Source organism: Buteo buteo, chromosome 3 (assembly GCF_964188355.1).
Source record: "Buteo buteo chromosome 3, bButBut1.hap1.1, whole genome shotgun sequence".
NCBI lineage: Eukaryota > Metazoa > Chordata > Aves > Accipitriformes > Accipitridae > Buteo > Buteo buteo.
The window spans coordinates 63,079,561-63,107,305 of record NC_134173.1 but is presented as its reverse complement, the minus strand read 5'-3'; the positions used below and the strand labels follow the sequence as shown (position 1 = coordinate 63,107,305).

The 27,745-nt window shown below is 39.7% G+C and overlaps 1 protein-coding gene across 2 annotated transcripts; it reads left to right on the top strand.

The window, feature by feature from the left end:
* Window positions 1–718: 718 nt before the first annotated feature.
* On the top strand, window positions 719–27,505 carry RAD21 (RAD21 cohesin complex component). 2 transcript variants are annotated; one of them, XM_075023845.1, is made up of 14 exons: window positions 719–916; window positions 8,696–8,869; window positions 10,689–10,818; window positions 13,913–14,012; window positions 15,007–15,113; window positions 16,005–16,208; window positions 16,812–16,937; window positions 17,136–17,258; window positions 18,522–18,745; window positions 19,072–19,234; window positions 19,613–19,764; window positions 21,329–21,478; window positions 22,930–23,013; window positions 25,681–27,505. In XM_075023845.1, exons 2-14 carry the CDS (start codon window positions 8,726–8,728, stop codon window positions 25,870–25,872), a joined length of 1,899 nt encoding a protein of 632 aa, XP_074879946.1. In that variant the 5' UTR covers window positions 719–916; window positions 8,696–8,725; the 3' UTR covers window positions 25,873–27,505. The 2 variants fall into 2 exon arrangements, with proteins under 2 accessions (XP_074879946.1, XP_074879947.1); XM_075023846.1 differs by lacking the exon at window positions 719–916 and adding an exon at window positions 7,837–7,979.
* The last annotated feature ends 240 nt before the right edge of the window (window positions 27,506–27,745 follow it).

Sequence of the window (27,745 nt, the reverse complement as noted above, 5' to 3'; positions counted from 1 at the left end):
TTAACCGAGAGCCTTTTGTTTTGATTTAAAACAAGTTAACTAAAAATTCAGGAGTCACCTTCAAGACAGCGCTTTTTGTTTGCTGGGCAATGAAAGAGCCGAGCGGCACACGGAGCCAGGCTGGTCCCCCCCCGGGTGCGGCCCAGGCTGGACCCGAAGGTTGCGCTATGCACCCCCGACCGACCGGCGGCCCCGGGCTGGGCCCCGCCACGCAGCACGCCGGGGCGCGGAGGCCCGCTCGGGCACACCGCAGGCAGGCTGCCCGGCCCGCCAGGCTGCCTGACCCCCGTGCCCGTGCCCCGCGGCTGGGTCCGTGACACCACACCGCCGCCGCCAAAGGAGGGAGGGCGACAGGGCCGGGCCGGGCCGGGCCGGGCCTGGCCTGCCACGGGGTTGCCACGGCAACCGCGCGCCCGCCCAACAGCCACTTCCGCCGCTCCCCAGGGTCGGCGGACCGGCGCGGTAGAGCTCGGGGAACCGCGCAGGCGCAGTCTCCCCCACCCTGCCTCGGCTCGGCCCCGCCCCACCCCGAAGCCCCGCGTGCCGGTGTCACTCATCCGACCTTTCGTCATCCCCGCTGCCCCGCCCCTTCTCCCGGGCGCTGGACGGGAGCGGCGGGGACGGGCGCATGCGCAGCTGGCCGGTTCCCACTGCGCGCCCGCCTTCTGGCGGCCCGCCGCGCGGAGTGGCGGGGCCTTGCGCAGGCGCAGTGGGCGGCGGCGCCGCGGCTCGCGGGGAGGAGGGGGCATTTTAACAGTAAACATCCTGCCGATTTGAACGGCTGGTTTGGGCGGCAGGAAGGGCTGCGGCCGCCATCTTGTTTGTTTGAGTGAGCGGCTCGGCTCGGCTCAGCGGAGCGGTTACCGAGCCCGGCCTCGCCAGCCGCCGCACCGGCCTCCCCCTGCCCTAGACCAGGGTAAGGAGCGGCTCCAGCCGCGCTCGCTCCCGCCGGTCGCCCCGGCTCGCTGTCGCCGTCCGAAGGGGGCACGGCGGGGGCCGGCCGCAGCCTGGCTCTCGGAGCGCTGCCGGCCTACTCGGGCTCGGCCGCCGGCCCCCCCGCGGCCGGGGACGGCCGCGCCGGCCCTTCGGCCGAGCCCTCCCGGCGGGGGCGGGCGAGCAGCAGCGGGAGGGGAGGGCCGGGCCCGCCTGGCAGCCCGCTGCGCGGCGCCGCCTGGGGCTCCCCGGGAGGGGCAGGGCGGCGGGGCCGGGGCTGGGGGCCCGGGGTGACCTGCGCCGCGGTCGGGCGCAGCGGGAACCGGTCTGCGGCCTGGCGGCGGCACGGGCTGAGCCCCGGGCGGGGAGGCAGAGGCGGGTGTGCGCTCCGTGGTGGAGACGGTCTGTAAGCCTGGAGCGGTCGCACGCGCGGAAGCGCGGTGACCTCCCCGCTGCCGCGGGAGAGCCGGTTCACGGGGGAGCTGAGGGAGCAATGTGTCGGGGTCCGGTGGCCGGAGTAATGTAGCAGATCCCCAAGCTGTGGGTTGGCAAAAGGGACGGCGTAGCTGCGGGGCTGCTGCAGTCTGGGGAGGGGGAGAGGAGCAAGGTTGCGTCTGCCTGTCTCTTGTTTTCTCATGTAATTTAACTTCTCGCTTAGATAAAGCGGAGTCTTGAATGTTCTCGCCAGCCTCACTAGTAACATATGAACTACCTTCTGGGCACTGTGACTGTTGATCTGCAAATAAAAGGTCCCTTTAAAAATGCCTGTCTCTTGAAGAATTAAGACCTTACTCTGGCAGCTGCTGTGGATGCTCTGATATAAATCTTGCTATAGCTTTTAAGGTTTCTCCCTGATCCTGAATGAAGGGCTTCCGTTAAATACAAAACAAGGTGTTGGTTTTTTTATGGCACGGCACTCTTTCAGTGAAAATGGCTTTTTGTTAAATTTAGACATATGGAAGAAAATATTGTGAATTTGGAGAAGTTGTCATTTAGGCCCACATTGTATGAACGTGTGCAGTAAGCATACACTTCCATTAATCTCTTTCTCAGTGAAACGTGTTACGTCAAAAATGGGGAACCATCAAAGCATTAGGAGGGCCAGGCTTGCATTTTGTTTTGTGGAGGCTCACTTGTAAATATTTGACATTCTGTGAAACTTGGAAACGCAAAGCCCACTGATCTAAAGTTTTAACTGGAGAGGAACTGTGGTGGGGGAAATAAAAGGAGCAAAATGTTAGTGACCTACAATAAATGTAAATTACCACACAATTAAATTAGTCTTGTTTTGCCATCAGGGTTGCTGATATAATGGGAATTCCCACAGAAATGAGAATAGTTGTCTCAATACATGAGTTTAACTACTTTGAGGTAAAATGTTAGAAAGTTAGTTTTTTACGTTTGGGGTCTTTGGGTGAACAGTGCAGAGGAATAACTGCTGCAAAAGATGAAGTAACATAAGGAATTCTCTTACTCAACTTATGTACATTTAAGGAGTGTGTTAATACATGGTTTCTGCAAGTGTATTAGTTTGACTTGGAACTGGAATTGTGCAAAACAGGTTGGGATAATCGAGACAGGGCCTAAAATTAAAAAGATTGTTTTCTACTGGATGAGCAGACATGCTGAATCTAGGGGCAAGGGCAGGATACCTGCTCAGGTTTGGATATGAAAACGGAGTTGGGGGGAACAGCGTTCGTAGGGTTCAATAATCTCAAACTCTGTACAGTAATTCTGAGTGATCTGCCTTCTGAATTAGTAACTTTAGTGGGGCACTGATTCTAGCAATTTGATTATGTAGGTGCGTAGTATATTTTAACTGGAGAACAGTGAATGCAGTTCCTGTAAAGGAGTGGTGTGTTTTGAGCAATTATAGGCCTGGTAGTGCAACCTCAGCCACAGGATTTCAGAAAAAATGTTGATGGAAAAACTGACCTAGAGACAAATGGAAAATGCTGTATGCTTTTATCAAAGGTATGTCAGGTTGGACTAGTTCAATTTCATCTTTTCAATAATTGATTTTGTGGACATAAGAAATTGAGGTGACTTGTCACTGAACTTCAGCAAAGCTGCAGGTGCCACAAAGAAATACACTAAAATTCAGAAAGATGCAGCTTAACCAGAGAATTATAAAGGTGGTTGAAGGAAGGAGATGAAATAAGGTAGTGCTGAAAAGAGGCTTTGAGCTGTAAGGAGTTTTTAGTGGAGTTTGTGAAGACTGGTCCTGTGATGAATTTTTTTTTTCCCCAGTGGCGTCAGGTGTTCAGCATGCTAATGAAACTTGCTAGTGAGACAGTGTTTATAAGTCCCTGCACCAGGGAACTTTTAGACATGTAAGAGGGACTCTGTAGTGAAGGATTATGAGTTAAAATTGAAGAACTCAAAGTGCAATTGCAGGTTCAGGGTAATTCTTCTGGACTTCTGAAGTCCAGCAGGGCCAACTCGAACTGCTGCAGGTGTGCAGAGTGAGCTCACTCTTCCCCATATGCCCCAGGGCTGGCTTGGCTTAGCAAAAGAGAAACAGGGACAGCATAGGAAGAAAATATGTGTGTAGGGGGGAACCAGCAGAGAAGAGAGATTGAAGGATAGCATAAGAACAAATGAATTAAAATAACTGGCTGATTTTTAAACTGTACTATGGAAGTTGTCTGCTGATCAGTGAATGAGTGTGGTTCTGGAGTAACCTTAGAACAGGAAAAAAAGTAGGTGACAGTAAAACAAATTGAAGACTGAACTTAACCTCTGAACTGGTGTGTGTATACATAACTTGACCTCGTAGAGTAACAGGCAAGTGGATTTAATGGGCTAGAGTGAACCACAGCCAAATTAAAATATGGTGAATATTGTATTTGTTGTCTGCAATATTATTGCCAACTGTTAGTTCATTAAGCTTCTTTCTGAATGTCTTGAAGGATGGGACTCAAGCTACACAAGAGTGCTTTTCAGAGTTTAGATAGTTAGCCATTCTAATATGCAGAAGGATTTTAAGACTTAATATTTGTGAATTGATGGTAAAGATCAAGTTCATAGGTAGCATCTACCCAATTTTCTTGTTGCTTCTTTGGGAGGATCAATTACCAGATACTCAGAATGAAACAGGCAGATTCTGGATCAGATTGTGTGTACTATCAGTATTGTATTAGTTTCGCTTTACGTGTTCAGTTACTTTGTGTATAGAATTACAGTCCTTTTTTTTCCCTACACTTCTGTAGAAAGAAAAAGCTTTAAAATGAGATTTTGCAATTGTTAAGGACCAATTTAGGCAGAGGAACCTGAGGACAATTGTGGCCCATTGAAGCAAATTTGAAGTTAATTAAAATCAAGTTTAAAGTCTTTTAAAGGCACAGTTTGGCAAGATCAGGATTTGGTCCCACCTGGTCTTGTGTGAGTACATATTATTTTTGTGTCAGAGCAGTGCAAGCAAGACAGAAAAATGAGTAAGTTCTTAGAACAAGTTTTAAGGTCCTGGTTTGTACCCAGTCAATTTCAGAATTTAACAGTTACATTTTGCCTTACAAGCTTTTTAAGAGCCATCAGCTATCCTTTTTCTTTTGAGGATTCTTAAGAGTTGCTTTTGCAGCCAACAACATATGTTTTACATGTCTGCATGAGCACTCTGCCACTCCAAGAAACTCTTGGTTCCTTTAACATTCATCCCAGTCTCGAATTATGCCAGAAAATCTATTTCTTCTCCTTTTATGCCACTGCATCAGCATAATGCCCTATGAATTAAAGATCAGACAAAAAGCCTGAAATAAGGAAAACGATTATCTGAAAAGAAAGAAAAAACTCTGGAGAAAGTGAGCGCAACCATTGGGGCCTGCTTTAAGCAATTGTGCTGATGCTCTACACAACAGTAGCTGGAGTGCTGCAGCTCAGAACCGTAAAGGTGGGATTTCTACAGTTCCTGTAACCCAGCTATTACCTTACAGAGCAGACTATCTGCTGGAATTTGGAAGTGGCAGAGACTCATATTGTGACAGGAAATTAGTGTTTCAGGGAATAGAAGTATTATTTGTTAATAACAGTTCAGATTAATACACACTTTAAAACTATCTGTATTCTGATTGTCACTCTTTCTTTTCATGTATTTTGCTGTGGCAAGGCTTCATTAATGGATGAAGAGAAACAGATGACCTCTGTCAGAAGCTAGTTATTTTTGGTTCTTATTTGCTCCAAAAGTTTAAGTACTCTGCACATGTAGTATAATCTTCTCATTAGTCCTACAAGAAAGTTTTAGGTTTGATCCATAACTCGAGTGGTAGTCAAACCTATGAAACACCACAAACACAGGTGACCACTTATTGTTTCTGTGCCTTCCCTTGGTGCAATAGTTTTCAGCCTCTATACTTTGATTTAATTGCTAACGAAGCATATGTTTTGAAACTCCCTCATATATGTTAAGCCCCCTTATGGGGAGTACTTTGACTTGGACTGTTAGTTCTTTAAAAGACAGAATCTGTCTGTTTAAAAAAAAAAAAAGAAAAAAAGTTGTGAAATCATTAGCCTTGGTGTGATCCTGACACCTCAGTTTTTTGGGGAACCTTGCTTCCTCTTAGATATCTTAGATAGTTGTCTTAACACTTGCATTATCCTTGCTTTCTGGGATTTAAAGTGGTAAGTTGTTTCTGTCTGAGTTGTCCAAGTAGTATGTTTCACGTTTAACAGGAAATCTTGAGTATATTTTCAGGGTTACAGTTAACTGTATTTTTTTAAGTTTTGTGAAGCCTGTGCTACATATTTTAGTGATTGTAAAACATTGGTGAATAATTGCACCAAACTCCCTGAATCAAAGTACATTCTTTTGCAATTGTTGTTGGAAGTTTTTAGTGGAGTAATACAAGTGGTTTTGTTAACTGTCTGTGTTTTCCCCTGTTCCTCATATTCATGGGTGTCCTGGTTTTGGCTCGGATAGAGTTAATTTTCTTCCTAGTAACTGGTATAGTGTGTTTTGGGTTTAGTGTGACAATAATGTTGATAACACACTGATGTTTTAGTTGTTGCTAGGTATTGCTTATCCTAACTTAAGGATTTTTCAGTTTCCCATGCTCTGCCAGCAAGCAGGTGCACAAGAAGCTGCGAGGGAGTATAGCCAGGACACCTGACCTGACCTAGCCAGAGGGATATTCTATACCATAGAACATCATGCTTGGTATATAAACTGGGGGGCCTTGGCTGGGAGGGGTGGATCGCTGTTTGGGCATCAGTCAGCAGCTGGTGAGCAATTGCATTGTGCATCACTTGTCTTTTCTTGGGTCCAATTTCTCTCATTTTGTTATATTCCTTTTCATTACTATTATTATAATTATTATTAGATTTGTGTTATTATTTTCATTATTAATTGTTTATTGTTTAGTTATTAAACTGTTCTTCTCTCAACCCACAAGTTACTTTTTTTTCCCCGATTCTCCTCCCCATCCCACTGGGAGGGGGGAGAAGTGAGTGAGTGACTGCATGGTGCTTAGTTGCTGGCTGGGGTTATACCATGACAAGGGGTAATTTACAGGCCTGCTGTTACCAGAGCAGTGCATGGTTGTGGTAGCAACTCAAGATATCAAAATGCTGTGCTGTAAAGTTATGTCTTTGCATATACAAAAATACTGTGAGGCCTTTGAAAATGCAGAAGGGATTGAATTGTCTGCTGGCTTTTGAGACAGTGGGATATCTTTCAAAAAACACTGTTGCGGGGGGGGAAGTAGAATACCTTCTGTTAGATAACTTGTTGATGAAGACTTCCAAAATTGTTTCGTTGTGCTTCCTAGAAAAGCTTGCTCATGTCCATCTTTGTGCAGTGTTGTCCTTGGCCCTCACACAATTTCAACAAATAAAAATAGCATTTTAACCTTTTGTTAATCTGCAGTTTTGTTATGACTCAAAACTATCAACTTCACTCCCAAGTGTAGTTTTAATCCCTTCTGTCTATTGTGTTAACTTTAGCTGAAGCTGAACATGGCCTTTATTTCCTTTAAATCCTGTCCACTGTGTCCATTCTTGGTGATGAACAGAAGCAGTGGCCAGTCTGTCATTAAGACAGATAAGCTTGATAATCAATTCTGTTGTCCAAACAGTGCTGTTCTGTTTAATGCAGCTGAAAATCAAAGCTTTCATCATCTTGCATGTTGAATGATACCTATAAGTGGGTACAAGTACAGAGTATGGTACCACTACAAAGATAATTTTCCATATCCTTTATATTCCTTCAGATCCCATTTATTAAACAAACTAAAAAAAAAAAGCACAACAAAAAAAATTATTGGCCTTTACTTTCAGAGATCTACCCCTAGATTTACAGTTTTTCATTTGTTATCCAACCAAAGAGGTTGGCTTTGCTTCCACTGAACCAGTAATGCCAGTGCTTCTCTTGCCCCTATACTTATTTTTCTAGCGGTCACAATTGTGCTCCTCCTCTTTTTTTTTTTTTTTTTGTTTTGGTTGTTGGGTTTTTTGTTTGGGTTTTTTTGTGAAGCATGCCCTATAAATATCAACAGCTCTACCCTAGCTGCTTTGGAACTTGTTTCTTTCACCTCCAAGTAAATTGGTATGGTGTAGGAGTTGGCTTCCTGAGATTCTCTCTCTGGCTGTCACTTTTACCAATGCTTTGTGCTTCCTTGTGTTGCCTATTTGCTTATAAGTTGTGTTGGCGTGCATTTGGGAAACACTGGTGGTTTTTTTCATGGCTAGAAACTGATGCTCCTTGCACTGGCTCTGCCCAGATTAAACTGCCCTGCTTTTACTGCTAGGTTGCTGTGCTTCCCCTGGAAGTTTTTCTGTAGGCATGGAGGAGGTAAAAACTGAAATGCACTTGTTGCATCTCTCCTGTTCTTATCTTTCGTTTCTTTTTCCCTAGTTACAGATATTGCTGGAGAAGAAGCTGTTTGTGGAGAATCTTCCACCTCTTTAAAGCAACCTTTTTGTTTTCTCAACTTGTAGTTGAACTGAATTGTATGCTTACCTCATGCATGAAATTGGCATGTTTAGATCATAAGACATCATGCTGTTCTGCTTCCTCATGGTTTGATATGTTGGCATCTTATCAGCCGTAAGAGGTAGTTACTAGATAAGTAGATAAAAGGAATTCTGTTTTTCTGGTGAAGGAGAAAGAGGAAAATGAAATCTTCAGGAAGTTTGGAATAACGCAGTCCATTTTCTTACCATTTTTATTAACACTTGAATAAAAAATATGAAGCATTACTAAGAGGATTATGAAATGCAGAGCAGTCTGTTCAGAAATGAAGACATAATTGTACTTTCTGTTTAGGAAAGTATGGTGAAGTCCAAAAAGTTTAGGACTGTGTATTTTATAATGCTGAATGTTTTACTGAAACCATATAGAATATATACTGGTGTAGCATAGTAGTAGCTACTGAATTAAGAGTAGAAAGAAGTGGAAGTGGTAGAAAACTAGTGTGGACTGAAAACTGAGACATGTTTGTTTGCATTATATGAGTTTGGTATCATTACCATAAATTTTAATATATTCAAGTTTTTTTTCCTTGCGGGATGGTAAACATTTTTAAATTATGTAAATGGTCATTGGTTGCTGTTCTTCCTGCTTTGTATTTCCTCTGCAATAAATGTATATGCTATTACATGGCCACCACTTGTAAGTGTTGGCTTCTTAAAAATTTTATACAAATAGTCTGACCTTAATGATTGAAAAGCAAACACGTGCTTTGCTTACTGCGGATAAGAGGTGTGTTTACAAAGACATTCCTCATAAAAAAACTTCTAGGAAAAAAAAAATTTGCCTTTGTTTTTACAGGTTTGCACCTTGTTTTAGACATCTGGGACCATGTTCTATGCCCACTTTGTTCTGAGCAAGCGTGGGCCGCTGGCCAAAATCTGGCTGGCGGCCCACTGGGATAAGAAGCTAACCAAAGCCCATGTTTTTGAATGTAATCTGGAGAGCAGCGTGGAGAGTATCATTTCACCAAAGGTATCTATTTTACACTGATGTAACATTATCTTGTAGTGAAAAGAAGTTGTGTGTACAGGTGGTAGTTGCATTTGGGTCACTGAAACAAATAAAATTCTTAATGTTGCTGTTCTAAAGAGTGGAAAGGTCCCTTCAGATGTGAAATACTCTATTGACTCTTTGATTCTGAAGTGTATTTTCTTGTCAATCTTCTAATGCTAAAGTATTGTGCAATTTAGTTACAAAATGTTTTGCTTTGTGTAGATGGAAGACTTGTATCTTGATGTACCATGCATCATTTAGAAGCAAATGTTTGGAAAAGAGGAAAGCCTAGGCTTTCTAAGGAGTAACTTTTAAAGGCCTTATGATAATACTCTTTCAGTGCTGTTGTTGCTGGGAGCTGTAGAAATAATAATGAAGATATTTTTGTTTATGCTTGTGACCTAAGTTCAAAGCATGTTTGGGCTTAGCTACAGCAAAAAGATCTGAGGTATCGCAGTAGCTTGTAATGTTACTGGTTACGTGAGGATGGTCTTCCATATAGTAAAAACGCTACACTGTAGTGTAAAAGCCTTGCTTTTGAAGCTTTTAGTCTCTGGTTTTCTGGGAAGTGAATAGACAGCAACAAAACTGAAAGAACATAACACTTCTGGATGGCTATTGTGAAACCAGAGGAAATTTTGAGGAACTTGGGTTTTTAAATGTGAGTTTTTTTCCCCTTCTACTACTCATGAAAATGAAATTTTCCATTTAAGAACTAGTGGACTGATATGGTTGTGACTTTGCTCAATTAATAGATGTCTGAATGTCTTATAAGAAAAGCAACTATTTGAAAAAGAAAGAAAACTTATTTTTATCTTTTCTTTTGGTTGATACAAATATAACAATGTTTCTATAATGCTACTCTGGATTTTGGAAGAACTGCTAAGTGTAGGCAGAAAATGTATAGTACAATTGCAGTGATACTTAATATTCCAGAACAGTGATTTGCTTCAGTGTCAGCTCTGGAAGGATTTAGGAAGAAGGTAATGTTCATGGACTCACTAGTGAGCTGCAGCATTCTTTCAGAAAAAGGAGAAATTGATAGGCACTATTTCATATATTTAACTTTGTGTAACACTTTTATCAGATGAAATATTAGAAAGACATAGTATGCAATAAAAATGTTGAATTCTTGTAGCTTGAGGTTAAACCCTCTATGGATTAATGTTCCAGGGAGACAATTATTCCATATACCCTTCAACAGCAGTCTCATGCTCTTTCAGACTAAAGTACTTAAGAGTCCTTGCCTGAATTCTCTTTTATCAGTTTTCTGTTCCTACAGCAGATACTTTATTACATAGTAAAGCAGAGAGGTTAAAGAGGAAAGGAACTTAAACTTGTTTTAATGTGGCAGTGCTTGTTTATGGACACCCCACATCTTCCACTATTTCTCTCTGATTTTCTCCTTAACTGCAGGACAGAAGATGGAGAGGTAACAGTTTTTAACCAAATTTTACTTAACCAAATTGTAATTTATGGCTGTCCAAGTTTTTGTATTTTTCACTTTTTTTCGCAATTAAAGTAAAAAAGATGTCAGAAAAAGATGTGGTAAAATGGGTTTTGTCTTTTATTTTATTTTACTAGACAGAGCTGCTATTAATTTACTGATATTTGCCAGGTCATCTATAAATAATATGTTGAACTAATTCTTTCTTTCTTTCATCAGTTTTGTGCTGATTTTTATACTTGTTTTGGATATTTAATGTTATTGAAAAACTCACGCAAAGCTGACTGAAATTTCATTGAAGAAAAAAAGTAAGGCTACATCTAATTCACTGATTGTGCAATATGTTTTTAGGTGAAGATGGCACTTCGAACCTCAGGACATCTCTTACTAGGCGTTGTTAGAATCTACCACAGGAAAGCAAAATATCTTCTTGCAGACTGTAATGAGGCTTTCATTAAGATTAAGATGGCTTTTCGTCCAGGTATCTGTCTTTAAGCACTCTGTGACAAGTTACGTTGTTATATAATGATATTTGTTAAGAAGGTATACAATTCTACCTTCCCATCTCTGTAGAAGAATTACATGAAGTTATACAGGTTTATAGGACAAGTTATTTTCATTAGTGTGGCTTCAGGCTGGCTGTGTGACTGAGTTGTATGCTGAAATACATCTTTTAATTGAATTCTAAATGAAAATTTTTCCTATTAGTGCTGATTCAGTAAAATCTCAATTATGATTTTGGCTGGTTTTGGTCTATGATGTTAAATGGAAATACACTGCATGGTTTTTACCTTCTGTCACAAGTCTGAGAAAGGTCAGTTGCATGTACTGAATAGGAGCACAGAAGGGAGCTTGTTTCCATCAAGGGTAACGGTTGCCTTGCCGTGAGTTACAAAAGAAACATAGAAGTAAGCTGTAGGTTTGGGTTTTTGTTTTGGTTTGGTTTTTTTACCACTTTCACATTTTAGTTTCTGGAAATAATGTGAACTGTAATGTGCAGAACAAAGATGTTTTCCCTTTTGTCTGTGTGACACATAACTTCTCCCTCAATTGTTGCTTACTCTAAGATTTTTCCACTAAGATGGGGAGCCATATTAATACCTGAAATGACTTTCCATCCAGAAATTCATTACTTGGCTTATACATGGTTGATAGTTTTCTTTAATTCTAGCCTGGGAAACTTTTTTCCAGCTGGAGTGTAGCTGTGGTAGTGATGCTGCTGGATACTCACAGCTGCTGGATACTCACAGCTGCTGGATACTCACAGCTGCTGGATACTCACAGCTGCTGGATACTCACAGCTGCTGGATACTCACAGCTGCTGGATACTCACAGCTGCTGGATACTCACAGCTGCTGGATACTCACAGCTGCTGGATACTCACAGCTGCTGGATACTCACAGCTGCTGGATACTCACAGCTGCTGGATACTCACAGCTGCTGGATACTCACAGCTGCTGGATACTCACAGCTGCTGGATACTCACAGCTGCTGGATACTCACAGCTGCTGGATACTCACAGCTGCTGGATACTCACAGCTGCTGGATACTCACAGCTGCTGGATACTCACAGCTGCTGGATACTCACAGCTGCTGGATACTCACAGCTGCTGGATACTCACAGCTGCTGGATACTCACAGCTGCTGGATACTCACAGCTGCTGGATACTCACAGCTGCTGGATACTCACAGCTGCTGGATACTCACAGCTGCTGGATACTCACAGCTGCTGGATACTCACAGCTGCTGGATACTCACAGCTGCTGGATACTCACAGCTGCTGGATACTCACAGCTGCTGGATACTCACAGCTGCTGGATACTCACAGCTGCTGGATACTCACAGCTGCTGGATACTCACAGCTGCTGGATACTCACAGCTGCTGGATACTCACAGCTGCTGGATACTCACAGCTGCTGGATACTCACAGCTGCTGGATACTCACAGCTGCTGGATACTCACAGCTGCTGGATACTCACAGCTGCTGGATACTCACAGCTGCTGGATACTCACAGCTGCTGGATACTCACAGCTGCTGGATACTCACAGCTGCTGGATACTCACAGCTGCTGGATACTCACAGCTGCTGGATCATACTCTACCTTTTTAAATTTGTGAGTGTAATAGATTTAAAAGCTGAAGTTAAGGAAGACTTTTTTTTTTTTTAAAAGCAACTCTTGAAAGCCAGCCCAACAGTAAACTTGAGAAAAGGTATATAATGCCTTTATCTTCATTTCCTGATCTTCACATTGTGATTCAGACATTCAATTTTATGTAGCTTTCAGTGGCAATTTGTTGTCAGTTGCCTATTTTTTGTTTACTGTTGCAATTAACTTCCTCAGGTGATGAGAACACATAAATTTGTCTAATTTCACAAGGCAATCTGTTTTCCCAATTTTCCCACTCCCAACAGACCACATGTAGAAGGTGAATCGCCTCAAAACAAGATTAACAAAAAGTGGCATGCTGACCTGAAACAAGTTGAGGCACTTAGTCTTTGTTCTCAGTTTATCAGCTTTGTTTCTTAGGCATTGTCTTGATCCTGGCTGCTCTGAGAATCATTTACATGTTTTATTTTAAGCAGCCACCAGGTAAAAATGTTGGATAGCCCTGAAAGGATGGACTAGGTTTCTTCATTCCTAGCCAGGTACCAAAATGAGCAAACTACAGACTCATGCTTGTTCCTGGTCTCTCTGGACAGTGGTTCTTTGATTATCCATTGCAGAGGGGAACACAGTGGGCAGAGTGTTTCTGAAGTATCTGTACCTCAGAATTGCCTGTGTCATGTGGGTCAGAGGCAGAACATAGACCTCAAATCTTCTGCAAGTTACAGAAGGAATTGAACTGCATTTCCCATGCACTTTCAAGTGTCCTGACCTCTAAGTCTTTGAATAAAAGTGAGGCACCAACTACTGGCACTGTTTTTGTGTGATTCCTAATCTGATAGTCATGATCTGAGAGTGCCCACTGAAGAGCAAATTAAGCACCTCAGGAGGTTAAGAAGAGGTATGTATGTGGTTTAGGTAATCCAGCTCTTTTAAACGCAGAAGCCTAAAAGTTGTGTGGCCCAAGTACAGTCAGTACTGTGCTGGGATTTTCAGAGCTAATTGAACTGACTAAATGACCAGTAGCAAACTAGTCATACTGCGTTGCTACTGCTTTACCCAAACCAGGCTGCCATGTTGCCGTGCTTTACCCGAACCAAAACATAGGACTAACTAGCTCATCTGGAGTATCGTGATAAAATGATTTTGTAGCAGGTACCTGCATAGTGTTGTGATGACATGCGCCTGTGTTAGCTACACAGCTCTGCATTGCTACACAACCATTGTCGAGTGATATGAGGCTTCCAGGGTTGTATAAAACAGTACAAGGGCTTGAGGGTATATATTTTGAATTTAGACTGAATCTCAATACTAACATTACCTGAGGTTTCTTCATAGGTGTCTAGCATCAGTTCAATTCAACAACTTAAAGACAAGAAGCTCGTGCAGAGAAAACAATGCTGAAGGCACAGGGGAAAATGCTGTTGTCCTAAGGAATGGGAACTCATGTCTGAGTGTTCTTCTTCGCAGGGGTTGTTGATTTGCCTGAGGAAAACAGAGAGGCTGCTTACAATGCTATTACCTTACCTGAGGAATTTCATGATTTTGACCAACCGCTCCCTGATCTAGAGTAAGCTTGCTTTATTTTTTTTATTTCCATGCAAATGATGTCTGGTTTTAGTTGAGGAGAAGCTGGTTTTAAACAGCAAACTCATTGCTGAATTAAAAAAAAAAATTCTGTAGGTAACTTGTATTCTTAAGTCTTTTAATATACCAAGCAAGTACACAATCATCTCTGTATTGATTTTAAGTTCATAGTAGCATGTAATTTTAACCGAAGTTAAAGCTGTCCTTACAGAAGCTTTGGAAAAACTCAGCTGTGTATTATCGCTTTTGTTTTTCTTCTAGGCTAGGCACTCTACAACACATACATTCTCAGGTTAGACAAGATTAGTTTTATGGAAATGTCCTTGTTGACCTTCTGTAGGGGCGCTTTTAAATTCTTAAAACTTTTTAATACTAATGAGTTACTTGTAAACATAATAACAAGTATACAACTTGAATAGTTCTTGATCTGTAAAAAATTGATGTTCCTTTCTGTATTACTCATAATGGAATTTCTAGGGTACAGTTTGCTTTACTCACTGTTCTATTTAGTTTATATGAAAAGTTTGTATGTTTATATATAGTATACGCTAACTTGAAACTACATAAAAATTCTGTGTTCTTCTAAGAAATGTGCCTTAACACACTAGTGTTACTAGATATACCTTTTGATAAATTATATTAATAGCTTTTGAAGTTGAAGGGGGGGCGAAGTCTTTTATTGCTTACTAATTGGGCCTTTAAAAGTAGTGACCCCTACGCAGCAAGCAGTAAGAGAAGTTACTGATATGTTACCTAGAAGCTAATGCAATTTGGATGATAGGTTTTAACCATGAATGGTCTTACTCTTTTAAGTAGTGTTTTCTATTCTATATTCACCATCAGCTTTTTCATTAATTGACTTAAGTGTATAGTTTACTTTTTAGGAACTACTTTCACATTTATCTAAGCAGGCTTTATCTGTTGATAATTTTTTCTTTAAATGGAGATTTTTAATAATTGCCTTCTGTTTGTTTAAGTGATATTGATGTGGCCCAGCAGTTCAGTTTGAACCAGAGTAGAGTGGAAGAAATTACAATGAGAGAAGAAGTAGGCAACATCAGTATCCTCCAGGATAATGACTTTGGTAAAAATCTCGTGTATTATTATGTGTTACTAAGCTAGTTTTGGTAACTGTAAAGTTATGGTTTTGCAATTACTACGGAATTCCCACTAAGTACAAAACAAATTTGATCAAAAATGCTGTGTTTCCAACATTTAATTTTTAGTTTGTACATGTCAGTTTTTCCAAAAAGCCTGTCCTCTAATATTCAGCAAGCTTGTAGCTGCCTATATAAAGCTGAAGAATATTCAGTCAGGTTAATTAGTGAAGAACTATGTCAAATATAATTTTCAAAACATGGTGTGAATATGAAGGCAGCTGTTGGCTTTAATCATAAGCATGTTTTCAGTCAGAAACTTAGGAGATTTCTAAAGCTGAAGCAGTTGGTGGTGACTAGCTTCTTTCAGTATCTTTTCAAGGACAGTGTTCTAAGATCTGAGTTAAAGCCTGAAGACAGTTGTATTTTAATATCTAGTTTCCAGAGTACAAGAATGTAATCCATAATATAGTAACCATTTTGAAAGTATAATCTAGGTATTGATGGTGATGTTGACTTTGTATTGGTTTGCTCTCTGTACATGGAGCCCAACCTCGAGGCATATAGTACAACTTCTTTGTATTCTTGGAATTCTTTGGTTTCAGTGCAGCTAAAATGTAGTCAGATTTGGCTAAAATCAATTCAAATAAGTATAATAAAATGCTTTGAAGAGGAGATGGTTATTTTTATAATTGTTTGAACAGTATTTTTGCTATGGTATAGCTGGTCATAATTCCTTACATCTTGTCATTAACTCTGCAATTCAGATAACTTGAAATGAAGTTTGGTCTTACATTTGGGCCTTTGTTGATTGATTAGCTAGGTCTCTTGCATATTGGTTCTTTAGTATTTATAGCAGTGAAATCGTATTCTTGCAGGTGACTTTGGGATGGATGATCGTGAGATGATGAGAGAAGGTAGTGCATTTGAGGATGACATGCTAGTCAGCACCAGTGCTTCCAATCTCCTACTGGAACCTGAACAGAGCACCAGTCACCTCAATGAGAAATCTAATCACCTGGAATATGAAGACCAATACAAAGATGATAATTTTGGAGAAGGAAATGATGGTGGAATATTGGGTATGTTTGAGAAATTTGTTTTTCCGCTGTCCTGCCTTCTGCCTCAATAATTAGTTCTTGGGGGGATAGGGGGAAGGTTGTTTCCTTTGTTGCCAAGGGTCCCCCTCTAGCTTATCCCTTCAGCAGTGGAATTCTGGTTTGTGAATGCTACAGCAATACAGATGATGCATAGCATGTTAAGTGTTTGCATATTTCAAATGAAGTAAAATTAAATCATCCAGAGTTTTTCCATTCTATATGTAACGTTCTTTAGAGAAAAATCAATATGCAACTGTTGTTCTCTGACTCCTTCCAAGGGCTTAATTAATATGTTGAGAATTGTATTGAGTGCTTCTCTGTGAAGTACTAAAAACCTAGTAAGATGCAAATATGTGGCAAGTGTATTGTAGTAAATGTTATCTGTTAGCTCAAAATTTTAGCTGAAATGCACCTTGGTAAAGCACTCCTAATTGATTTTGTGTCAGCATTGAAAGTATAGGTTTCTCTAACCTTTGCACTATCTTTGTCTGTGTTGTCATAAATTTGTCTGTACTTCAGTACTGTCTATGTTTGTTTCATGAAATTTGTGGATGCAAAACTGATTCTTTCATGTGGTTGTTTCAGATGACAAACTTCTCAGTAATAATGATGGTGGTATTTTTGATGACCCACCTGCACTCTCAGAAAGTGGAGTAATGATGCCAGAGCAGCCTCCCCATGATGATATGGATGATGATGATAATGTATCAAGTGAGTATGTTCTAGGGCTTAGATGTAGAATTACTTTTTTTCAACTAATTTAATGGGGATTCTAATTCCTTAAAAGCATGTTGAGCTCAAAAGTATGAAATGTGGTAAACCACTTTAAAGTGTGGAGGAGGGAATGGGAAGGGTAGCACAGTTTCTTAATGTTTTTACATCGTGCAAGATACTTGTTCTAATTGGCAGTGGGTGGACCAGACAGCCCAGACTCAGTAGATCCAGTTGAACCGTTACCAACTATGACTGATCAGACAACGCTTGTTCCCAATGAAGAGGAAGCTTTTGCTCTGGAGCCTATTGACATAACTGGTAAGCAAGCTATTTAGGAATATTTTACTTGGGTCATCAGAGACCACCTTAGCTCGATGGAGTGGAAATGAATGTCTAGCACTGCTGCTAACTCTACTTCTCAGTTGGAAGAGAAACCAGGGACCAAGTGCTGAATTCCTTTTATTCTAATGGTAGCCTTCCAGTACTTTCCAGGTAGGTAGCTTACATTGATGATCTTGGAGGATACTAGTTTGAAGTTTATGCAGTCAGTATGTGTAGTGGCATGATACTGTAGCTTTTGATAAACATGCTGGTTAAAATACAATGAGTTGGAATAGAACTCATCAAGTCTTTAATTCTAATACAGTACCTGTAGTGCAGCACAGTTCTTGATATGCTATGTTTGATGGCCAGGAGTGACTGTTTACACTGAGAATGAGTGCTCTTCTAGTGATTCATAGCTTTAATGAATTGCTGAGTTCAGGAGATGCATCTTTGTATTTGAAGTTCTACTAAATAGTGAAATTCCTTGTCTTTTTCTCTAATGCAAGACACTTATTTTAACTGGTACTGTATTTGGCTCATTATAAACAGATCCCTGCTTTATTTAAAAAAAAAAAAAAAAAAAAGATCTGGAAAAAATGTAGTTTGTCCTGTGTTTTCAGACTGAACTCCAGGCCCTGATTTACTGCTTGGCCAATTAAAAAGCCCTAGCACTGCCCTCTGGTGGCAAGCTAGCAACAGAGGTCCTAGCTGATCCGCTGGGACCAGCAAAGACAGCGTTTGCCAGAGCTTCAGGGTCTGCTGCAGAGTGCCAGGCTGTAAGCAGTTTACAGTAAAGTCATTCTAGAGCAGGATGAGAGGTACAGGTAAGATAACCACCCACGTTAACACTGCCAAAGCTCAGCTAGTGTGTAGGGGAAAAACTTGGTGTGGTATTTTGACTCTTTGGTCGGAGGGACCTTACATCTCGGGGGTTTGCTCCTGAAGACCACCAGCCTGACAAGCAAGCCATGAGGGAGGGAGGCATGTGCAGCTGAGGGCATTGAGGCTTAAGTAGATTCAGTAGAGCTACAAGTATACACAGAAGAATTTGTAGGTTATGGGACAGCATTGCTAGTGTTTGACCTTTCATAGTGCTTATAGCTTTTCATTCCTCCTCTGAAAGCTAACATTGCCTTAGATTCTTGAGGCAGCTTTATACGAGGGTAAATAAGACATATAAAGAACCTGCACGATTCTTCTTCTACAGTGTGGTATCTGTATGAACTAACCTTCATTACTTGCTAAAAATCTCAACAGTCAAGGAAACCAAAGCAAAGAGGAAGAGAAAACTGATTGTGGACAGTGTGAAAGAACTGGATAGCAAGACTATTCGAGCCCAATTAAGTGACTACTCTGATATTGTTACTACTTTGGACTTGGCACCTCCTACTAAGAAACTGATGATGTGGAAAGAAACTGGCGGAGTTGAAAAGCTTTTCTCTCTGCCTGCACAGCCTTTGTGGAATAACAGGCTACTGAAGGTAATGTTTTTGTGCAGGTTCATTTCTAAATGGACTATATTCAGGATTGTGCCTCATATATAGTAAACATCAGCATATGAATAGTGATGTAGTGATAACAGTATTCATAATTTTAAAAAAAACAACAACTCATTGAAACAACTAAGATAACACCAATGCTTAAAATGTGTATCATTTACAGAAATAAATGAATTTTTTTTATGTTACTACTGTTGGAGAGGAGCTTAAAAAACAGAAAAGGAAGATGGCCCATAATTAAGTGATCTGAAACTAAATTAGGGACACTGAGAACTACAATAGTGAATAATGTAACCTTTCCCCTGTAGCTCTTTACTCGTTGTCTTACACCCCTGGTACCAGAAGACCTAAGAAAGAGGAGGAAAGGCGGAGAAGCTGACAACCTTGACGAGTTCCTTAAAGACTTTGAAAACCCAGAGGTTCCCAGAGAGGAGCAGCAACAACAGCAACAGCAGCAACGAGATGTCATTGGTTTGTGTCTTGTCAAAGATGCTCTGCTTTCCCTCGGAGCTTATTTTTCTCTTTTCTGCTTTATATTAAGACACCAAAGATTATGAATAAAGCAAAGAGCTTTGGAATGGTAGTTTAGCTTGATACACAGTCTGTGGGTTAAAATAGCTTTTTTTTTTTTGAAGTAGAAGACACTTAAGACATTCCATTTGATCCAGTGAATTAAATAGATATTGGATTGGGTTGTATGCACATTTGTACCAATTCTATTTAAGTCACTGCAAAAGCTATGCAGGCTGTTTAAGAGTGCTCAATTCTAAATTAATAGCAGATTGGACTTAGTAATGTAATTTGAAACTGTACCAAAGTATCTGAAACTGGGTTTGTTGTGGAATATAGATGAACCTATTCTGGAAGAACCAAGTCGTTTACAAGAATCGATGATGGAAGGCAGCAGAACCAACCTGGATGAATCTGTTATGCCACCCCCACCACCTCAGACAGGTGTTAAACGCAAACTGCAGCAAGTAGAACCAGAGCCAGTGTTACCTGTGAGTAAGATTTTTATTATTTTTTTTATTATTTTTTTAGAGCGAGAAGTGAGTAGTGTCTTTGAGCAGGAAGTGACACAGATTTGAGGCACTAGCTTTCTGTGGTGGTGTAAGATAGGTGGACTAGTATCAGAATCTTTGTCCCTGGGTAGTCTTTATGGTGTTTTTCATCCACAGAGTTATGAAAGCTTACTGAAACATTTAAAATGCATGTAGGATAAAGAAATGGCACTGTGTCCTACAGAAAAAGTCTTAAGGAGTAAAGTGTATTGCTTACAAAGCTATCAAGTTCTTCTGCTTGGCAAGCGTACGTGAACGGCTTTCACTGATGAAGAAAGGATTGTGCTAGCTGCACAAACGTTCTTTTTAAGTCAGTCCTAATGTTCCAGGGTTAAGGGTTCAAAGAAAAACTTTGATCTTCAGGAAAGATTTCCTAGTTGAGTTATGAGTAGACTTGGAAACTAGCTCATATCTACCTCTTCTGTAAAAGCTGTGATGCAGTGTGAAAGGAAACCATATTTGTGAAGGGGAGAGGAAATGGGAAAAATGAAAGGTGTATTCTTTTTCTGAATGGTTACCTGAGGAGAACAGTCCTGGTTTATGCTGTCTTTCTCATACTTGTGCATTTTTTAACCCCACTTTGCACATATTTCATGGCTAACAGGTTGTTCACCATAGGATGAGACTTGTTAGGTGTTACATTATCTTATTAAAAAGAGTGGCAGCTGCTGCTCCTTGGCCATGTCATTGGGTGAAATTGGCGTTGACTGTACCTTGTGTTGAAGTCAATGTTGTTGGTATGTGTTGGGAATTCTTTTATCGTGCCAACCAGATCAGGCCTCTAGCAGCATACCTGTACTGATACCTGCTGTGTGACTCTAAAACAGAAGTTATTTTGAGCTATATTAGGATATGTGTAGAAACAGTTTCAAGTGTCAGGGTAACTTTACTAGCAAAAACTTAACTGCGTATAGATTCAGGGGGAGAATACGGTATATTAATTTTATTAAAACCAACTACATAAATCCTGTTAAGCTGCTTTTCTGGATTCTTCCTCTTGATACAAATATCTTCTGAGAATTATACTTGAGCACTAAAGTCAGTCATACATATTTGGAAACTACGAAGTACCTACGTTTTAATGCCTTCATGCTTGTATTGCAAAGAGCAACATTTTGATATTTTGAAGTTGTCTTGTTCCAGTGTGTTAGTGTGTTCATGTAGCACTGCATCTGGTTATGTGGGATTTAAAGTTGCATGTGCTGATCTGAGAAACAAGATCAGTAGTTTGGATGGTGGACTAAAATAAAGTTATTGAAAAGCCTTTTTCCTTACAGTGGTGTCATAATTTCTGGTTTGGGTAGAATCTAAAGGATTAAAAATACATGTATGGACAGCAAAACAAAACAGATGGCTTTTCATTTTTCAAAAATGAAAAATTCTGACAAACGGCTAAGATGTAGAGACTTGGATTTTGTGAAACTGGTTTGTAGCATCAGCATTCTATTGTAAAAGCACTGATAAAATGATGCCATAGGTTTAACTGTATTGCATACTCTTAAAGCATCCACCATCACAACAGCTGGAAATACCACCTGTAGAAATGCCTCCAGAGGAGCCCCAAAACATCTGCCAGCTAATACCAGAGCTAGAACTTCTGCCAGAAAAAGAGAAGGAGAAGGAAAAAGAGAAAGAGGAGGAGGAAGAAGAGGAGGTAAGAACTTTGTGTGGAAAGGGTTTGTGTGTTTCCCAGCACTGTTTGACTTTGGATTCATTAAATGGCATAAGAAATAAATCTTCAGTCCTTACTTGGGAAGTTACCACCTTTGGAAATGTAGATTTTAAAATTTATTCCACGGACATTTTATTTTATTTATACCATTCCATTTTATAAACTGCATATACATTCTGCTTTGAATTAGAGGGTTCTCCTATTCTCACACATGGTTGGATTAAACCACTTTATGATGCCTTATACAAGCAGTTTTGAACTTAATTTTATGGTTGCATTTTAAATAGTTCGTGCCACTTAATAAAAGTGGATTTTTGTGAGAGATGGTCCATGTCCTAAAATGTGATAACTGAAGTTGTTTCTTAGATACAATATTTAATACTCTGTGGCTATCAAAACAAACTTCATTGATTCTTTTCATTTTACACCCAAAATGTATAATATTAAATTAGTTTTTTAAAAACTGTTTTGTTGGAAAAAGAATGTATCTGGACATGTGAAGTTTCCTTCTGTAACAAGTCACATGTACAAAGAAATGTGAATTGCTTTAGTCAATTACTTCAGTCAAGGTGATTGTCCTAGCAATGTAGAAAGCTGTTAGAATAGAATAGAATAGAATATTTTCAGTTGGAAGGGACCTACAATGATCGTCTAGTCCAACTGCCTGACCACTTCAGGATGTTGTCGAATGCAGAGAAATGTTACTTTAAAAGTTGTACAATAAAAAGGAAGAAATACATGCTGACTTAATTTTGAGAAATAAAAAAATTGGCCAAACAGTTTTTTGCACAGTTTAAGGTTCTTGGGTTAAGACTGGAAACAAAGTAGATACTGCTTGCATGTGTCGCTTTTGTGGTGATTTTTTTTAATTGCTGATTTGAAATAAAGTTCTTTTAAAAGCCATATCTAACACATCTTCCATAAACAAGTACTGCTCTCTGTGAGTGCTTCATAGGACATGGGGAGCTGAGTCGTTACAGCTGGCCTTCACAATTTTTAGCAGCAACCTATTTTCCTTTTCAATGGTTCTGCTTCCCCAGTGAAATGAGAATGTCTGTGTCTATTAATGTTTGCAAAATAAAAGCATTGTTGATACAGTGTTCAGTACTAGCAATCCTAGATTAGACTGAAGTGTCTCTTCTCATTCAGCTGTCATGACTGAACTTCTTTGTTTTACTAATTGTCAGAATAACAATTCGAGGTATAATCATAGTGGCAGGCAACCTTACTATGGTACATCAGCTTATGTGTGTGTCTTCCTCCATCCCGCTTCCTGCCTTCCCTAGATGTATCCTGTGACTCAAGTTTTCTAAACCTTCTGGCTTGATGAAAAGAAAAAGCTGCAGTGATATCTAGAAAAAGCTGCAGTGATATCTAGAACTTTTATGTAACGATAATTGTTTTCTAAACATGCGAATTTTGGCTGCTTGCAGGAAGAAGACGGCACAGGGGGTGATCAGGATCAAGAAGAAAGGAGATGGAACAAGAGGACTCAGCAAATGCTTCATGGACTTCAGGTACACCTGATAATTTGCTTTCTTTTAAAGTAGCTTTTGAGTGTGCCCACCGACACTTTTGACCTGAGTTAAAAGGTTAAGAAAGAGCTTTCTTTGCAGTAGATGTTACAGACTTAAAATATCGGTTCTGTCTTAGAGGGGGGGGAAGCTTGTAATTGATTAAATGATAATATAATTGTCACTTTTTTCCAAAGAGCATTTGAAGTAAAATTTTTTTCTGAAGTGTTTTTCAACCTTTATGTCCACACTTGGTGTGCAAGTAAGAGTCCCAGAAATTTGAATTTTAAAATAATTGGGTTTGATTGTGTTTTCAGTGAAACTGTAGCACCTCTGACTTTGTGCTCTGTGACCCTAGGCAAACCCCATCAAAATCTAGGGATAAAACCATTTTATACGATTTTTACTCCCAGCTAGGCTAGTTTGAAAACTTCCATGCTATGATAAGCTGAATCTATTAACAACTGTGGGAATCTGACCTTGGCTGAGGTACAGCATTACTTTTCAGCATGTGGCTTCAGTCTGCACAGACAGATAATCTTTGTAGGATGGATTCTTGCTTGCTAGAACTAAAGAGCTTTTTTCTGATAAGATAGTTGAACATCCCTAGTATATACTTGAACTTAAGTACAAATCGCTGTCCGTTTCCATTTAGGTCTCTACTTCGTATATTCTTGGACTACCTTTGTCTTTCCATCTAGGTTGTGGTTCCTACCCCTTTGTTCCCTTAAACATTTTGGCAACTCCCGAGATTCTACTGTCACTGAAGTGTTTCAGTTCTTTCTCTCTAAGCTGTTTTTGTTTTCCAAAGTCATGCTCACTTTTTTGTGAAATTGATAGGCTCCATCTCTGCTGATAAAAGTTCACTGTCATTATTGTATCTCTGAATTTCCAGTAGAGTGGATTTTGGAGGGCAGGGGGGAATACTGCTGAATTTTCAGTAAACTGAGATTTAGTAGTGTTTCATATTCTATTAAGTTTATCAAAAGTATGATATAATCAAGCAAAAGCTATACATTTCTGGAAAATGTTACTAGAGTTATATCATAAGAATTACTTGCTTATATCTCTAAACAATGAAACAATTTTAAACTCCTAAGTAGTCTTTATGACACTTAAATACACTTAAATTTAGTTCAGATTACACTGTAAACTAATGTGATTTAATTGAGTTCTCTTGCACACCTGCAAGAATTCTGCTAGTTTAAGTAAGATAGTTTTAAATGGTTGTTGTGGTTTAACCTTGGTAATCGGCTCAGCCCCACACAGCCGCTTGCTTGCTCCCTGCCCCCAAGCGGGATGGAGAAGAGAGTCACAAGGGTAAAAGTGAGAACTCGTGGGTTGAGATAAAGACAGTTTTATAGGTAAGACAAAAGCCATGCATGCAAGCAAAGCAAAACAAGGAATTCATTCGCCACTTCCCATGGGCAGGCAGGTGTTCAGCCATCTCCAGGAAAGCAGGGCTCCATCACGCGTAACAGTGACTTGGGAAAACAAATGCCATCACTCTGAACATCCCCCCCCTTCCTCCTCCTTCCCCCAGCTTTATTTGCTGAGCGTGATGTCATATGGTCTCGAATATCCCTGTGGTCAGTTGGGGTCAGCTGTCCCAGCTGTGTCCCCTCTCAGCTTCTTGTGCACCCCCAGCCTACTTGCTCAAAACCAAGAACATTTGCTCCCATCCAAAACATAGCACAATATGAGCTGCTGTGAAGAAAATTAACTCTGTCCCAGCCCAAACTAGTACAATTGTTGCTTAAAAGAAATTTTTAAGTATACAGCTGTTTAGTCGGTAATGTTGTATAATGTTTTCTCCTCCGAATGCTTCATCATGATTTCTGAAAAGAGCTTCAGAATTCTCTTTGGACAATGTCTAGCTTTTTTTTTTTCCCCGATTCTTTCTTCCATGTGCCCAAAAGAGCATGACACTGGATGGCTGAAACATTAAGTCTGTAATGAGATTTGAATTTAAGATGTGTTTAATATAAAGTAATTTGGTTTGGCCAGCCTAATATTTTTTCATCTACTAGATATTCCAGAGCAGACGGTTCTGTTTTAAACTGAAGACGTCAGTTGTTGTTCTAGCCAGCAAACAGATGTATTTTCCTGCATTTTTTTATATTCTGGCTAAGACTTTGAAAAAATGTAAGTGACTTTGGGTGCTTAGTTTCAGACAAACAGAGGAGTTTTGGAAATAAACAGGCTTCCACCTTGGGAAAATTATGCATCTTTTAAAGAACCTTAGCTCTTAAAATTTTGTTTTAAACAATAGATAATTTTTTTTTTTTAGTTATTTTTATTTTGAGAAATAAACCAGCATTTTTTTATTCCTATTTAAAAAATATTTGTCCTGTAGTCAAAAAAGACTGGCTAGCTATTGGTGCAGAAAGAAAACCTTGTGCTATACTGCATTGTTTCTGGTATAAGTTGCACAGATTCAAGATTGCATTTTTTTTCACACATCTCTGGGAAGCCTACTTGGTTTCATTTAGATAAGATCTGTATAGAAATTTTCATGTATATGCTGTAATGCCCCCCATCCAATGTTGAGTCCTTCCCAATCCCTCACAGTGTCCTGGGAGTGACAACAAACAGAATATTGCCAACGGACATTCTTGTTTGTATGTAGTTCTCTGTTTAATTTATGGTATCAATGTTTGTGTTTTTCAGAGAGCTCTTGCTAAGACTGGAGCGGAATCTATCAGTTTGCTTGAGCTGTGCAGAAATACGAATAGAAAACAAGCAGCTGCAAAATTCTACAGTTTCCTGGTACTTAAAAAACAGCAAGCTATAGAGCTGACACAGGAGGAGCCTTACAGTGACATCATTGCAACACCTGGTCCAAGATTTCATATTATTTGAATGGTTAGGTACAGCAGAGCTAGTGTTCATTTCACTAGTGCATACATGTATTGCCCCATCTGTAGGGCCCACAAGACCATTGCAGAAAATTTAGATTTTATTGTCTGTATAAAGTCCTTGGTTTTCTCTTCGGGTTATTTTGGGTTTTGTATTTTAAATTTACCACTTAAATTTTTAGTGAAACTGCTGGGTTGGGTGGCTTGAGTTCCAACTGCAGAAACCAGACAGCTCAAGGACCCAGATGAAGATTGTTTTAACAACTCAGAGCAGATGTGTGCAATATTGGTGCATGTAATGTTGAGTATCAATGGAAATGTCTTACGATAATTTGACTAGTTGATTCAATAGTGATATTTTTAACCTATACAAGTAAACCTGAATGGCCAACCTATTGTCTGATTAAAAACTTTGCCAAACTCGTCTAAAATGTTCAGTCTGCTTCTCATAGTGGTGTTTTTTTTCCCTTTCCCTAGATCTTTGTGCATACCGTGGGTCTCATAAAGCTGCCAATATGAAAGGTAGTGCCTGATATGTCAGCTTGCTTTGTCACTGCGTTTTTGCAGTCAGATTTTTGTAGCCCTTGATGCTAAGGGGAAACGGGTGTCTGTGGAAAGCACTTCCTCTATGTGATACTATTGCATACATGAAAGGATGGAACATGTGTTAAGCATTTTAGACGAAACATTCCTTTTCACTTATCACCTCGTTATGGTCCACTACTGATAATGGCTAATTACTGTTAATAAGCGTCAAATAAAAACTCTAGTCATTTCATTTAAACCTTTAAGATATCAAATGCTTTAGGTTTGTTAGAGCTGTATATAAATTCCAGACTTTTTAAAACAGACTTCTAGATTGTAAATTATCTGATTTTTATTAAGCAGGCATATGAAGATAAGGATAAGAGAAGTTGAACAGATTGCCTTTGTAAAGATGCTAAATTCAGATACCACCTGTACCGAAAGGGCAACAAACTTGAATATACAGTACAAACGGGCACGGTTCCACTTAATTGTGTAGTCTATTAATGGCTCTTTGGATATATTTATGGTTTTAGTATCAATTTTTTCCAGTAATGCACACTCCTGTGTTCAAAACATTCTATCAGTTTTGCAAAAGAAGTCCCATTTGATCTTACTTATAAAGAATGAAGCTTTACTGTTAGACCAGGTAGCACCAGAAATTATGTGAATATGTTGATTATGGAAACCTGTCTTAACTTTTTTTAGGGCAAAATTATTCACACTGAAGGTTCTGGTTTTAATGTTGGCACTTTTACAAAATAATTTTGGGACTCTGAAATTTCAGTGTGTACTCAACTGTAAAATTATGTGAATGTTTGAAAAAATCTGAGACTACATGATGACCATGTTTTAATAATCCTTGAAAAAGTTAATTGTATAAAGTTACTGCAGCTTTATTTTCAACATGATGTGCCTGTAAAACCATAATTTTTCCCCTTTGTAAAAAGAGACATTGTAGATAACTTGAATGTTTAATTATAGAAAAGGTCATTAGTTTCTTGTTACACATTTTTAGTCTGTTTTTGTTGCTTTTCAAGGTTAATATTCTTGAAAATAGTTGATGCTGTTATGTATAACTTTTCTAATAAAAGTTGTGTTATAAGCTGTTATGTATTAGCTCTGTATCTTGTTTGAACACCTTTCATTTATGTAGTGTAGGGACCCAGCATTTACAGGTTGCTTGTTTTGGTATTACGAGTGGAAGTGTAACGATTTAGCTCTTTGAGAGATTTAAAGCTTGAATATGTAAACAGATTTCTTGCTATTAGGAAAGAAGAGTTATTTTACTGGCCATACTGTGGTTTTGTTCAGGCATTCTATGCTAGGAATGTCTGTGTGGAAAATTAGGG

What these genes read in the sequence shown, in the direction of transcription:
- RAD21 (XM_075023845.1), top strand. Translation starts at nt 8,726, where the DNA reads ATGTTCTATGCCCACTTTGTTCTGAGCAAGCGTGGGCCGCTGGCCAAA. An exon ending in AGAGTATCATTTCACCAAAG is followed by an intron (nt 8,870 to 10,688) that starts GTATCTATTTTA and finishes ATATGTTTTTAG; the next exon opens with GTGAAGATGGCACTTCGAAC. An exon ending in GGAATAACAGGCTACTGAAG is followed by an intron (nt 18,746 to 19,071) that starts GTAATGTTTTTG and finishes TTTCCCCTGTAG; the next exon opens with CTCTTTACTCGTTGTCTTAC.